This window comes from Harmonia axyridis, chromosome 2 (genome assembly GCF_914767665.1).
Source record: "Harmonia axyridis chromosome 2, icHarAxyr1.1, whole genome shotgun sequence".
Taxonomy (NCBI): domain Eukaryota; kingdom Metazoa; phylum Arthropoda; class Insecta; order Coleoptera; family Coccinellidae; genus Harmonia; species Harmonia axyridis.
In genome coordinates, this window is record NC_059502.1 from 5,857,713 (window position 1) to 5,871,904 (window position 14,192).

Genomic DNA, 14,192 nt, shown 5'->3' on the forward strand with positions numbered 1-14,192 from the left:
ATGAATTTAGTATTCATTTTTTATCCTTCAGATCAGCATAAACCCAAATAATATTGAATGACAGATAGGTAAACAGCTGCTGAGTCAACCGAAGGTAGAGAAAGCTTTGGGATCATCATTTGGAAGATAATGATTTCCAAATTCAACATTTTTGCCCGAGAAAAGCTTTTCAGACCATCCTGAATACCTTTTTTTCGTGTCTGTACGTCCGCAAATCCTTGTAACAGCCTTAACTTCTATAATTCTTGTCGATATTAATGAAATTATACATAGGGGATCCTATTTGAATTTTAGAAGGTCCCATACGAATTTCAGCTTTTTCAGATGTAATACACTTTATTAAATAAGCCCCGAGTTTATTCAGATAAAGTGACAATAAAGAGGAGCGAATTTTTTTAACACAAGAATGACTTACGGTAATAAGTCCTGTTTATCGTTTTCCTTCCCTTGAGTATTTTTCGTCTCGCTTCTGCATGATCAGAAACCAGCAAAACCGCAACTGCAAAATCGAACACAATTTCAGATCATCAGAACTGCACGAATTAAGAGATTTTTTACTCACTCAAACAGACCAGAAAGAATTTATTCATCATTGTCATTGTGTTAAAGTATAAATGTTTCACCTGATGGTGTATTAACTTTAGATGACTTTTTAACACCTTAACAGAATTAGAAACGAAATTGGGTTTCTTATCTCATGTTGTTATCCCTTTGTTTGTACAACTCTGTTTGTATTTTTAATCACTGTGATGAAACGAGAATGATTCAAGTGAGAATACTTACCTGGTGTGAATGGTGTAACCACGAAATCGACATTTGACGACTCTAGTCCATTATTGACTGAATTACTAGGATTATTAACAATATATTATTAATTCCTACTTATGAATAGCAAATAAAGCTGAATGATATCCACAATTAATTGTGGAAATGAGTTCGTTTTGTTTTATTTGATAATGAGTTTCCATCAAGTAAGGACCGAATGTCTTCAAGAATATGACACATGCTAGAATTCGATTTGAATTGAGAAAAATTTCGAAATTGCCCTTACGATATTTTGCGACATCTATGCGCATTATACAAGACTTATTCACTTTATTTTTGAGAAAACAAAGGAATCTAGAACGCACAGTGGTGACATCTATAGAAATATATCAGAAGTAGAACCTGGTTCGTCTTTCCGTTCATAGATGGTGTAACAACTAAATTACAGTTTTCTATGTTAAGATTTCGTCTATAGAATTCTGCAATCTGGAAATATTTCTGTGTTAAGTAAATGGCCCATAGATAGCAAACTGCCATTATTCAAATCAAAATATTTTAATTTCTATGGGGTGTAAACAAATTTTGACATACCCATACTTAGAATATAGATAGATATAGATTATTAATGTTCTAAGTACCCCTATAATTTTTTTGTGTAAATCGATTTTTTAAATTATGAAATATCCAGCATGTTCTTCCTATGCTTGTGAAACCATTAAACTTCCTCAGAAAATGCTATTTTTGGGATTCATAGCAGATTTTGAGCGAGAATATTTGAACAAGATCATAATACAGTTAGTCCTACTATTTATTTCATTTTAACAAGTGGAAAACGGATAATCTCCAAATGAAAATATTAAATTAGATAACACCTACATGAATTGTGTAAACCCAACAAATAATGCTCAAACTCCTTACTGGGTGTCTAATTATTCCATTGAAATTTATGATGTGTAAGGCATTTTCAAAGGTTCGATGATCGGAGATTGTAATTTGTCATATTACAGAAATAAACACTTGGTCATTCTCTTCCAATCTAAATCTGCTAATTGTTCTGTTCAATTTTTTCCCTGTGTAAAACTATTCTTTACAATATAAAACTTTCAATAAGCTTCTATATCAACACAGAAATTTCTGTTGATTTTAAAAATAATCGTTTATTTAAAAACACTTCCAGAGTTGAAGTTCATCCTATTAAAATCAAAAGGCTTTCAATATTATTTTTATTCAGTTCAAATAAAGTCACAAAAAAATTAAATATGTTTTTCGAGTTTGTAGGAATGTGGATATTGATACTTTTTAAACTAATCAGAATGGTTCTCCCAAGTTCATTCTTTTGTTTCTTTCAACAGTTCTTATTTCTTTTTCAATTTCAAATCTTCTCAGATCAGCCCTTTGAAGGAAGTCTTGTCTATCCAAATAACTGAAATCAAAAAAATTGTAATGTAAAAGATAATGTACATTTGTTGATAATAAATTTGAACACTGCAAATGTTATACATTGGTTAATCACTTTCTGAAAAATTATATTCTTGCTTCACTTAATTTCTTTATGTGTTTTTCTTCTCATGCCTACAGAAAAAAATTTACCTCCATTTGAAATTTTCAATCGGTTTTGAAATTAAAAAATGGAACAACTATAAAAATATATCATTTTGATTTTTCCTTGAAATTGCAAAACATTTTGGGCATTACAAATACCTTCAGGTAACAAAGTTAAAGCCTATAGTTCCTTTTCAAATTGACACCTGTATATTGCTATGGTACCACTATATATTTTATTACTACAACTTGTGATTTAGTTTAGTTTTATTCCAAATACATATCACTTTAGACTGACAGTGGAATAATGAACTGTATAAAATTTGTAGTGTTTTTAGAATCTTTAGTAACTGAAATTCATGTAATAGTTCTTACCCATCTTTTCCTTTATTATGGTTATTCAGTTCTTCTTCTAAGTTTTCATCTTTTTTAAATCGGTCCCAGTCTAACTTTGTTTTCTCTAGTGTGCTGATTTTTTTCTTTTTTCCCAATTGACTCAAAACACTGCCAATGCCACTCAAGCTACCTTTTTTTCTTACTTTATTTGTGTCCGAGCTAGAAGATGAGCCTAAAATATAGCAGTTTAAATATATTCTACAATTTTTCATAGAAATTTAAATTTACCTAATAATCTAGCTTCTACAGAATCTTTTGAAACTTCTTTCTCAACTTTGACTTCCTCTCCTGCAAATTCAAATATTTCAGTGATTTTCACTTTATCAGATTCTACTTTATTAGTTTGAGATTTCGAGGTTGTTTCTGACTTGGTCAAAGTTTTTTCCTTAGATGTGGTTGTGTCATTAGGTTTTGAAATAGCAGTCTTAGATTTAAAACCAGTATCTTGTAGAAAATCTGCCCAGAGATCATCAGCTTGCTTCTTTTTTTCTTCTTCTGTAAGTTCATTTTTCTGTTGACTTTCCTCAATTTCTTCGTCGCCTAAAAACTCCCATTAATATTTGAAAATTTCATAAGGCTGGATTATGGTTCATTCTTCAAATATTAATAGCAATATATTCACCCGAATTAGTAGATTCTTTTTTCAATTTTTTTGATCGAGCACCTTTTTTGGTTTTTCGTCTTTTTTTCTTTGGACTAGCCTCTGAATCTGAAAGAGGGTCCTCTGGTTCTCCATCTGAATCAACTTCTGAGACAACCTCCTCTGGTTTAGCACCAGGAATATACTCTTCATCACTGGTATCACTATCTTCCGGAAATTCTTCTACGTTCATCTACAAAAACATACATTCAAAATGTTGTCTAGTAGCTTGTCAACCTTATGATAAAAGACAAATACCTGAACAAAGTGTACTTAACAATTCACAACAATAAATTTCAATTGTTTTTAACTATAAATATATACAATTTTCTCAATAGTTTTCGGTAATTAATCAATCGGGAAGATTAATCAATCCGCAGGATTAGGATTACGAATTTTCATCATAATATTGAATTGATCATAGATCCTTCTTTTTTGTTGCATTTTTTTAAGGTAAAATTTGGGCTCGCCATTAGGCCATTAAATATTTTTTTGATTTGATTTTCACTGTTTCGTATTTTAATGTTCCATTTTATTATAGTTTCCTAGATAAGAGCTATTCATATTTTCAATTATTCACTGGGTTCAAATTTGAAAAAAGGATTCATTTTGTTGTATCTTCTGATGTAGAATTATCACTATTTTTAAATTCAATTTTGAAATATCCCTGATGTTACTACAATAGAGTTATCTCAATCAATAAGTGTTTATGAAATTGAAATATTTTTTTCATAATAAAATAAAATTTTGGAATTCGTTATACACCATAGAATAATAATATTCTCACTGTTGAGCTAACTCTGTGATATAACCTTATTTTTAATTCCAAAGTCTTTATGGTCAACTTCCAACGGCGATATTTCATTTGAAGTCGTCTACTTGGGAAGCGATAAGCCCTCATCCTCATGGGTAAGTTCAAAATCTTCCTATATTTCAGTAATCATGACTTGTTTTCTATTTGGTTTGAAAATAATTAATTTCTATAATGAAACTTTCCTGATATTATTTCGTAGTTTTTTAGCAACTCCTTAAATGATGATTTTATTGTCTCGTTCGTATGATTAATGATTACAAACAATCGGAAATCCTGATTACATTCAATTTCCTAATATATATTCATTCAACGCGAATTATTTGTGAGTAAAAAATTTTATTTGCAGGTAGAAACGTGGTAGCAATGTTGACTACGCCAGTTCTCGATTATTTAGTGGAATGGAGGATATTTCTACTGAAGGCGTCAACTTCATGGCGTTTATCCGTGAATTCTCCGTTTCATTATTTTGGGAGATGTTCCTGAAATGTAGAATCCATAGAGGTAGGTTTTAATTCAGTCTACTGATTGATTTGTAATATTCGTTCCATTCAATGATGAGTTTGTTATCGCCCCAGTCTGAAATTCAACTGTTGATTGATATTATTCTGAAATTTTCAAGAATTGAAATTGACGAATTATTCTAGCGTTATTTCTCTAATAGTTTGTTTTTTTTCTTTCAGCTGAAGTTTTGGAAGCCTACATATCACTAAATGACTTGCCTTACTGGGAAACTCCATGAAAGAAGTATGAATACATTTACATTAGATCTTTAATTAACTGAACTTCAACTGCATTAAAGTAACTTATTTGATTTCATCAACTTTTTTATATATTTTTTTTCTGATATTACCATAAGTAATATTCCACTAGTAAAAGTTATTTTGAACAAAGTCGAACAGTTTTTCTATGATGATCATTAGTTATCCCTGTCATAAAATGATAGTTGATGAAAACTTTGCCCTGATATTGCTTTGAATCTAGTTTAAATGACGATAACTTGAAATTTAGTTCAGCAATGAATCTTACCCTTATTTTCAGTTCATCAGTATTGGATATATTTCTGGACGACATAGTGCAAAGTGAGTATAACATTTTACTTTGAGCTTTATTTTTGTCATTTTCAAAAAGCTTATGTGATGTTTCTAATATACGCCATGATCTTTTCTGATTACAATACTTTACTGATTCAATTGAAAATTTTTTACATTAATATTTTATCATTAAGGAAATATTTAAAATAAAAATTTTTATTTCAGGATGTTCATGGAAGGTGTAGTTTCTCCTTAGGACTTGCAAAATTTCATTTTAAGGTGAGCATTTCTTTGAATTTACACTTCTATCTCTTGTCTTTATGATGACAGGTATATCGCCCCAGTCTGAAAATTGTGTGGATTGATTAGTCTTTCTGATAGTTTCAAATAATCGAATATTTTATTTGTTTCTGTAGACAATTGGTTTTACTCAGTTTTTTATTTACAGATGGAAACTAGGGTTGTTCAACTTCATTATTTTGGCTGATGAAATTGTGGTAAGTTTGGCTAAATTTCTCAATTCCTCAACATGCACTAGTTTTTTTCATATATTGTGAGGATTGTAAATATGCTATTCAAAAGTAAAAAGAAGTGGTCCTATTTATCGACATCCTTTTAATAAAGATATAAATCTTGAATAGTTCATACCTCTTGATGTGATAAGAAATTTGATCATATTAAAAATGAAATTATTCAGCAGAAAACATTCAACAAGTACAGTTTTAATTTTTAGACTTCTATCTAATGAAAATTATTATGGATTAACAGGAATTTTTCTTCTTCCACTCGGCTCCTTTCCAAAAGTAATGGAGTAATTTTTTTTTACAAATTTCTCATAGTCTTTTGATCCTAGATTCTATTGGTTCAACTTTTAATCTCATATGATGAATATCTTACATGATTTTCCTTCGGGAAGAAATGAATATTAATAGAGGACGTAATTCTGATACCAGCTAAATATTGAAAAAAATTGCAGGATTAAATAATACTTGGTTTTGATATTTAATTTTGATTTTTACAGGTTTTTCCTCTAATTTCAATGGGGGACAGTGGGATTTTGTTGAGGTAGGTTTTTCATCTAATTACAAGTTTTGTTCTTTTCATATTTCAATGATGAAAAAACATGGAAATCATCTGATTTAATTGATGAAACTACCATGCTGCCTTCCTACTGACTTTTTTCATTAAATATTGAAGTACTTGATCATGATTTTGGCATTTTTATAATGTATATTTGATTTTCAGGTATGGCCCAATGTGGTTAACCAAGAAATTCCTGTGTAGATGGTGTCAATGTAACAGTACTTGTTCGAACTTGTTTCCTACAAAATCTGTCCCAGAATTTGCATTGGTTGTGTCAAGGTACTTTTATTTTATTTTTATACTTACTATTTTATTTTATTGGAGTCATTTGTAATTCCTTTTTTTCGTGTTATTTGGCTGAGAAGTTCGACATTTTCTTCAACATCAGTTATTTTTGAAGGTTAAGCATCGAAATTTGAAGCATTTGAAACCACATTTGATTTAAACTTTTAATTAGTCTAGATTTCTGCCAGATTTTTATTTTTATCGAAAGTTTTCACTTCGAATCATTTTAATGATGAAAAAACATGGAAAACATCTGATTTAATTGATGAAACTTCCATGCTGCCTTCCTACTGACTATTTTCATCGAATTGCAATGTACGTAGTTATAATTTTGGCATTTTTATAATGTATACTTGATTTTCAGGTATGACCTCGAGGTGAGATAACCAGAAATTGTCGCAAGGGCCTGTTCGTCTGTATCCTTCCAGGATTTCTTGTATTAGTGAATACAATCGAGTTCTCACAGCAAGAATGTCAAGGTATATATTTTTTTCTAATTTTTTATTATTATTCGTCAAAAAAAACGGTTGGATCATTAATGAAAATAAATTCTTATATCCACATTTCAGATGAATTAATAAAATAAATTTATAAATAAAATAATAAATTTATCATTTATTTCTAGTTTGAAAATAATTCTTTTCTTTCAAATTACTTTTATTCATTTTCATTTGTCCTCATAAAACTTTTGTGATGACAGTATATCGCCCCAGTCTTATTGATTGTGATTGATTGATTTTTCTGATCAAATAAAAAAAAATGTTTAAAATTTTTTTTGGATAAACGTTTTTCTTACTCCAACTTTTTCTTGCAGCTTACCAACTACAGTAGCCAAATGCGCTTGGGATTTCTAAACTTGATGTGGTGAGTATTTATAACCTTATTCTGTATAATATTGTTCAGATTATTATAATGATTAAATAAATTACCGTCTGAATTTAGTGATTATTCATTAGGCTGCATATTATGTTATGATTTACTTGAGATTACCCATTTTGGTATTTTATAGCGAGACAAGTTGGTATATTGAGTTTTTTTTTACAGAATATCTATCAGAGAAGGGTTTCTCCTAGGATCAATCTGTGCAAGAGGTAAATAGCCCTTCCATATTATGTAAAATACGTTTCAAAAGATTTCTTTTCAATACTAAATGTCTTTTAATAGTTTCACTATTGTTTAGTTTCATGATGATTCAATATATACGCTATAATGATCTCTCGATTTGATTAGTACTTGCCCTCACTGAAATAATTCTGTTTCTTTTATAACATATTTTTTATCCTACCTGTATCTAATCGTTGATTTTATTTGCAGTATTTGAAGGGCTTTTGTCAGCAGATTGGCAGTTTGCAGTCGAAATTGCCTGGTAAGTTCGACCAATTTTCTTTCTTTTTCCATTTGGTTTCATTTTATAATGATGACAAGTATATCGCCCCAGTCTGAATACACATGACGATTGATTAGTCTTTCTGATATAAAATTAATAAGGATACAGTTATTTATATATTTTTCTTTGGAATTTTTCATCAGTTTAGTTCTTTATTTTGCAGATTCATATCAGCAGGCTTTTTAATTGTTGGATCTACCTTTCCATTGATTGGTGAGTTTATATTTCTATATTTTTTGTTTGATTGTAGTGTATTCAAAATGTTTTTAATTAGCGAGTAGATTTTCTTATCATGTTTCAGCAATGCCATATTTTTCTCAAGAATTTAACTTCAATAATCTTTCATTATCATCTTAACCTAAAAAACATTCTGTGTACTTTAGAGAACACAGATATATTTGGCCTCTTCTTATAGAATTGATTATGGATGGTTAATTCATTTGAAATTTATTAATTCATTCAACATATTTGAAGTTTTTCTTTATGCCATTTAAAATGAACTGTTCACAATCTTACAAAACTTTATTCAATGTGGAGATCACGGTTTTTAGATAGAATTCCATTCATATTAAAAGTCGATATTCAACTCGATTCTGTTCGAACCATTTTCATGATGATTTTTTTGACAAGCATATGACTGAAAATTCTTGTTGATACTTTTAAACTGATATTTTACATTGATATATAAAGAGTTTATCCCTGTTGAGGACATAAGTTATATTGTTTTTCATTTTAATTCTAGATAAGAGGATGAAGTTTTCGAAGGAGAAAGTCGTGCCATCTGATGTGTAATTTGAAAAAAAAAATACAAAGTTAGTATAATTTTCACATTGTCGATATTTCTAGAATCATATTCGAATTTTAATAAATTCAATTCATGAAAAAATTCAATGATGATTCAATATATACGCTATAATGATAATACATAGTATGATTATTACTTGCCCTCACTGACAATTTTTCATCATAATATAATCATACTTTTTAAATTTGTTCTGTATATTTAATTTTTTTTTTCTTTATAGGTTCACACTCATTTTTGGAAGGCAGTGGCTCAAAAAATTCCTTTCAGAGGTAAATATCATTCTTATCCAACGAAAAGATTACCTATAAATTATAAATATAAAAATCCTGTTGAAATTGTTCACTTCAAAGTAAAATTCAATGATGACATGTATATCGCCCCAGTCTGAAAATAATGATCGATTGATTAGTCTTTCTGATACAAAAGAGATAATTCTGACCGCAATTTTTTAGTGGTGCGACTATTTTTCATCTTTGATTATTCTTTTCAGGAGTTCATCCAACGCTTTGACCAGGATAGTTGAAGAGCCAGGATTGCATATGATGGTGAGTTTTTTCATCTTTTTCTTTCTTTATTTGATTTTATTTTGGAAATATAGCCTTTCAATGATGATTTTTTTTAGACAAGCATATGGCTGAATATTTATGTAGAGAATTTTAACTGACTAATGTTTTTAATAACTCAATTTTTTTCTTTAAGGTTTAGCAAAGATTATAATGTGATTTTCTTGTTTCAGATTTTTTATTGATTGATCATGTGGTGGTGGTTCCTAAAATGGGAGGATCGGCTGAAAACATTGGTGGTAAGTTGAGTTTTCACGTCTTTCTAAAACGCGAATAAAGTCCCATCTCGAATAAGTTGAATATAATCTTGTACTTTTCAACTCTATTAAATATATTTTAAGAAAATACAATACAATGATGAATTTTTTTTAGACAAGCATATGACTGAATGTTCATGTTGATAATTTTAACTGATCAATTATTTTAATAACTTTGTTTTTTTATGGTTGTTCAATGTAGATTAAATCTTGATTTTCCTCTTTCAGACTTTTTTCATTGGCTGACCATGTGGCGGTTCCTAAAAGTGAGATGATTTGCTAAACACATTGGGGTAAGTTGAGTTCACGTCTATCGGAAACTGAAGTCTCAAATATAATTTTTCTACTCTGAATGATGATATTAATTACCGTCTGATCATAATGATTATACACTTTGGCTGCAATTTTTGTAACTGATTAAAATTTTAAAATCTCTAATTTTCTCTGGTAAACACAATTGAGTTTTGCTTATTGAAATTTTTCTTTTTTTTTTCCAGATTGAATTTAGTCCTGTGGATGTGCAGTTTCATTTCAATATTTGAAGGTGAGTTTTATTAAGAGTTCTTCTATTCATTCAACATTCATTTTTATATGATGAATTATAGTTATCCCTGTCATAAAAAATTATTGATGATAACTTAACCCTGATTTCAAATTGAATTCAAATTTACAATTCAGTTAATATTGGAGTAGTTTTAATGGAATATTTTTCTTTTCAGAACTTTTTTTTGGATCAACCTCGTTATGAAGTGACACAACTAGTCTACAGTAATGAATGTGAACAGGTGAGAAATTTATCTTTTTTTTTTTGTCAGAATTAACGTTTCACTCAATTTTGTCCTTTTTTTCATTTAATGAGAATCTTACATGATGACATGATATCGCCCCAGTCTGAAACAGATGTTGATTGATTTTACTGATTTTATAGCTTTGTATTAAAATTAAGACTAGGAGTTTCTTCTATTATTAATGATAAGTAATTTTTACAGAATCTACACAGTCATGCTACAGACTCCTGGATTGGAGGTGCGGACAAATCGAAGGTGGGTAAAAAAAAATGGATTAGAGCTCTCATTTCCATGTTAAGGATTCGGTCCTTACTTCATAGACATTCATCATCGAATAAAACAAAATAATTTCCACAAAACATTTTGCCTGATACCAAAATGTGAAATTAGCCTGGAAAAATTGTTAATGTAAAATTATTGGTGAAAATTATTTTGTTTCATTCACATTTCAATGATGATCATTTTGACAAGCATATGACTGAAATATTTTGTTGAAAACTTTCCGCTGATTTTTTGGTTTATCATCTCTGTATTGTGGTTGAAATTTGAAGTATATTTAACATGATTTTCTTTACTATCAGTGGTCCAGCATTGAATGGGATGGCAGCATCCAGTGTTTTTGATCTCCCAGAGCTGCTGTTTGTGAAAAGGTATATATTTAATTTTTTTTTTTTTTTGCTTTTACCATATATCAACAGCAGCAATGATTGTTCAAGATCCTATAATCCAACCATGATTTGCAAAATAGAAATTAGATTGAGTAGAATTTTAATTTCCAATTTTTGTCTAATGAAAAATATTTAGCAAAAAATTTTCTAGTTAGATCTTCATTAAATCACTGAATTAATGGTTGTTCCTTTTTGAAGTTTTTTTAGTTAGTTTCTCATTTGGCCTTCCAATCTTCCTAGATTCTATTATTTTTATATTTAATCTCTGATCAAGCACTTGATTAAATATTTCATATGATTTTCCACAGTAAGATCTTTTTTTTTCTAAATTAGCCATGATCTATACGCTCTATTAGTGTGACATCACACACCGCCATTTTTGGTCTTCCTGTCAGTGTTCGGAATCCAAACAAATAAATTGTCATTCAAATTAGTACGTTGTCGTTGGAGGAATTGGCTTATTTTCATAAATAAGAGTATTTGAGGAACGATTTCAGTATTAATTGATAGACAGAAGGAACGAGGTTAATGCCAGTAAGTTTAAATCCTGTATCACTCCCCAGATTTTGTAAAAAGCCGCGTTTATTAGTTGAACTTCAAGTTCGAACTTACTGGCATTAATCTTGTTCCTTCTGTCTATCAATTGATAGTAAAATCGTTCCTTAAATAATCTTATTCATCAAAATAAGCTAATTTCTTCAACGACAACGTACTAATTTGAATGACAATTTGTTTGTTTGGATTCCGAACATTGACAGGAGAACTAAAATGGCGGTATGTGACGTCATCACTAATGAAGCGTATTCTGATGGTATAAACACCATTGAATTTTTCATTCAATCTCAATCTTCATCCTTTGAAATGGAATTATTTCAAAAGGCCACCGACCTAGGGTCCTTCAGCCTTTTAATTTACATTTTTTTTTTTTTTTCAATACTTCAATATAATACATTTTATAACATATAATATTATTTAATTGGTATTCAAAATTTTCAAAAGTGTTTGTGTAGGGTGTTTTCTAATTATTTCCATTACTCACATTTTTTATTTTTTTCATTGCAACGTAACTTCACGATATATTTCATGAGTATTCTGATAAAAATGGTATTGAACAATTTTTCATGATGATCATTAGTTATCCCTGTCATAAAATAATAGTTGATGAAAACTTTGCCCTGACATTGCTTTACATTAACTTTGAGTATTCATAACTAAAGGTTTAGTTCGAAAAATAAATCTTATCCTTATTTTCAGGTTATCAGGACTGGATATACTTCTGGAGGACCTTATGCAAAGTGAGTATTCCATTTTATTTATTACTTTTACTCATCATTTTTATCATTGTCAATTAGCTTATGTGATGTTTCTAATATACGCAATGATCTATTCTGATTACAAAATTTACTGATTCAATTCAAAATTTTCAACATTCATATTTTATTATCATGAAGATGTTTCTAATTTACATTTTTCAATTTCAGATCGTTCATGGAAGGTGTTGTTTCCCTTGAGAAAGACTCCAAAAATTTTTTATTAGAAGTGAGTATTTTTTCAATTCATTCATCTACACTTTTCTTGTCTTTATGATGACAGTTATATCGCCCCAGTCTGAAAATTGTGTGGATTGATTCTTTCTGATAATTTAAAATTATAAAATGTTTCATTTTTTTTCTTTAGACAATTGGCTAAACCAGGTTTTTTTGTTTACAGATATTTTTTTTTTTCTTCTGATATTCTGATATCAACAGTGATGATTGTACAAGATGAAATGAATCAGCAGAAATTGAGAAAAAAAGGTAATGAAATACTGTTTTTATTTTCAAGTATTATCTAATGTATGTTTTGTTTTTAATCAGTCATCATCCTTTTTATACTCGAACCTTCCTTGAATTACCAAAAAGTAATGGTTCAATTAGTGTTTTTATTTTGATGTTCCTTCACAAGTTTCTTATTGAAAGTTTATTTTATTGATTCAACATTAAATCTCTCATAAATGATGAATATCTTTTATGATTTTCTTTCGGGAAAACATGAATATTAAATAGAGGACGTAATTCTGATAGTTGCTACATTAAAATAACAAATACAGAATTAGGTGAACTTAGTTATGATATTTTCTTTTTATTGTTACAGGTTTTTCCTCATTTTGGTAGGATAGTGTTATTTTCATGAGGTAGGTTTATTCCTGCAATTGCAAGCGTAATTCTTAAAAATAATTTTCACTAAATGAATATTCAAGTGAATTGAATTCATTCTTTGTGTGTTGAATAATTTGAAAACTTAGTTTAAGAACTTATTTCAATGATGATATAAATTACCGTCTGAATACAATGATTAATCTTATTGGCTGCATTTTTGCACTGAATTAAAAGCTCTTTTACATTAAATGAACAAGTTATTTTATTGATTTTTAAAGTTTTTTCCTTTTGTTTATTTCAGAACCCCTTGAAGAGATTTATATGATGATGATCCTGAAAGATAGTGGTGAGTGTCACCATTTTTATTTAATCAATAAAATGTGTTTATATGATGACCAATAGTTATCCCTGTCATAAAAGATTATTGATGACAAAATACTTCCTGATATAACAAATTATTAAAACATAAAGTTTTTTTTGTTTGAATTCTTTTGTAACATAGTATTTATCTTTTCAGATCAATTTATGGCGAATTGAGTCGGAGGTGGAAATTCTAATTCCGATCAGGTAAATATTTTATTCAAGTTTTTTCTCAACTTCACCAATCTAGAACTTTCCATGATGATTCAATATATACGCTATAATGATAATACATAGTATGATTATTACTTGCCCTCACTGAAATAATTAAAACTGTTACTTTTGATATATTTTTTTTTATGAATTTGAACATTTTTTCTATTTCTATTTTTCTGATTTCAGGTTGATCGTTTACTCTATCTCGTTACTTGGTTGGGTAGTGTTTTGCCTGAAAGGCATACAACAGTGAATTATGTGAAAAGATTTTGTGAAATTGGAGGTACAATTGAAGAGTTTGAAACTGTAATTTTCATTATTAATATTTTTATAGTTACTTTATAAAAAGTGAAATGTCAAGGATTTAAACTTTTAAATAAATGAAACCATTAGTAGTATTTTGTTTTTATTTCTTTTTTATTATAGATTGAGACTTGGCAAACACACTTTGCTG

General features: G+C 28.9%; 1 protein-coding gene, 4 long non-coding RNA genes and 6 other non-coding genes across 11 annotated transcripts; 10 read left to right on the forward strand and 1 right to left on the reverse strand.

The window, feature by feature from the left end:
• Positions 1–1,971: 1,971 nt before the first annotated feature.
• LOC123672549 (craniofacial development protein 1) lies at positions 1,972–4,043 on the reverse strand. The gene is made up of 5 exons (XM_045606693.1): positions 3,602–4,043; positions 3,326–3,536; positions 2,932–3,243; positions 2,683–2,875; positions 1,972–2,188 (listed from the first exon to the last, which is right to left on the reverse strand). Exons 2-5 carry the CDS (start codon positions 3,534–3,536, stop codon positions 2,074–2,076), a joined length of 831 nt encoding a protein of 276 aa, XP_045462649.1. The 5' UTR covers positions 3,602–4,043; the 3' UTR covers positions 1,972–2,073.
• Positions 4,044–4,129: 86 nt separating this feature from the next.
• LOC123672550 lies at positions 4,130–4,901 on the forward strand. Its single transcript, XR_006746327.1, has 3 exons — positions 4,130–4,252; positions 4,504–4,658; positions 4,838–4,901. It is a non-coding gene; the product is annotated as an uncharacterized LOC123672550 (long non-coding RNA).
• LOC123674311 lies at positions 4,702–4,771 on the forward strand. Its single transcript, XR_006746653.1, has one exon. It is a non-coding gene; the product is annotated as a small nucleolar RNA SNORD31 (small nucleolar RNA).
• Positions 4,902–5,294: 393 nt separating the features above from the next.
• On the forward strand, positions 5,295–6,510 carry LOC123672551. The gene is made up of 4 exons (XR_006746328.1): positions 5,295–5,467; positions 5,637–5,685; positions 6,210–6,253; positions 6,434–6,510. It is a non-coding gene; the product is annotated as an uncharacterized LOC123672551 (long non-coding RNA).
• On the forward strand, positions 5,503–5,571 carry LOC123674312. The gene has a single exon (XR_006746654.1). It is a non-coding gene; the product is annotated as a small nucleolar RNA SNORD31 (small nucleolar RNA).
• Positions 6,511–6,887: 377 nt separating the features above from the next.
• Positions 6,888–9,046, forward strand: LOC123672552. The gene is made up of 7 exons (XR_006746329.1): positions 6,888–7,035; positions 7,371–7,420; positions 7,601–7,647; positions 7,871–7,922; positions 8,107–8,156; positions 8,686–8,755; positions 8,969–9,046. It is a non-coding gene; the product is annotated as an uncharacterized LOC123672552 (long non-coding RNA).
• On the forward strand, positions 7,241–7,307 carry LOC123674308. The gene has a single exon (XR_006746650.1). It is a non-coding gene; the product is annotated as a small nucleolar RNA SNORD31 (small nucleolar RNA).
• On the forward strand, positions 7,965–8,035 carry LOC123674309. The gene has a single exon (XR_006746651.1). It is a non-coding gene; the product is annotated as a small nucleolar RNA SNORD31 (small nucleolar RNA).
• A 54-nt stretch (positions 9,047–9,100) lies between the features above and the next one.
• On the forward strand, positions 9,101–9,171 carry LOC123674313. The gene has a single exon (XR_006746655.1). It is a non-coding gene; the product is annotated as a small nucleolar RNA SNORD31 (small nucleolar RNA).
• A 624-nt stretch (positions 9,172–9,795) lies between these two features.
• On the forward strand, positions 9,796–14,133 carry LOC123672553. The gene is made up of 12 exons (XR_006746330.1): positions 9,796–9,861; positions 10,066–10,112; positions 10,288–10,353; positions 10,558–10,611; positions 10,938–11,006; positions 12,279–12,319; positions 12,506–12,563; positions 12,735–12,820; positions 13,158–13,197; positions 13,464–13,508; positions 13,680–13,729; positions 13,925–14,133. It is a non-coding gene; the product is annotated as an uncharacterized LOC123672553 (long non-coding RNA).
• Positions 12,600–12,668, forward strand: LOC123674310. Its single transcript, XR_006746652.1, has one exon. It is a non-coding gene; the product is annotated as a small nucleolar RNA SNORD31 (small nucleolar RNA).
• Positions 14,134–14,192: the final 59 nt, after the last annotated feature.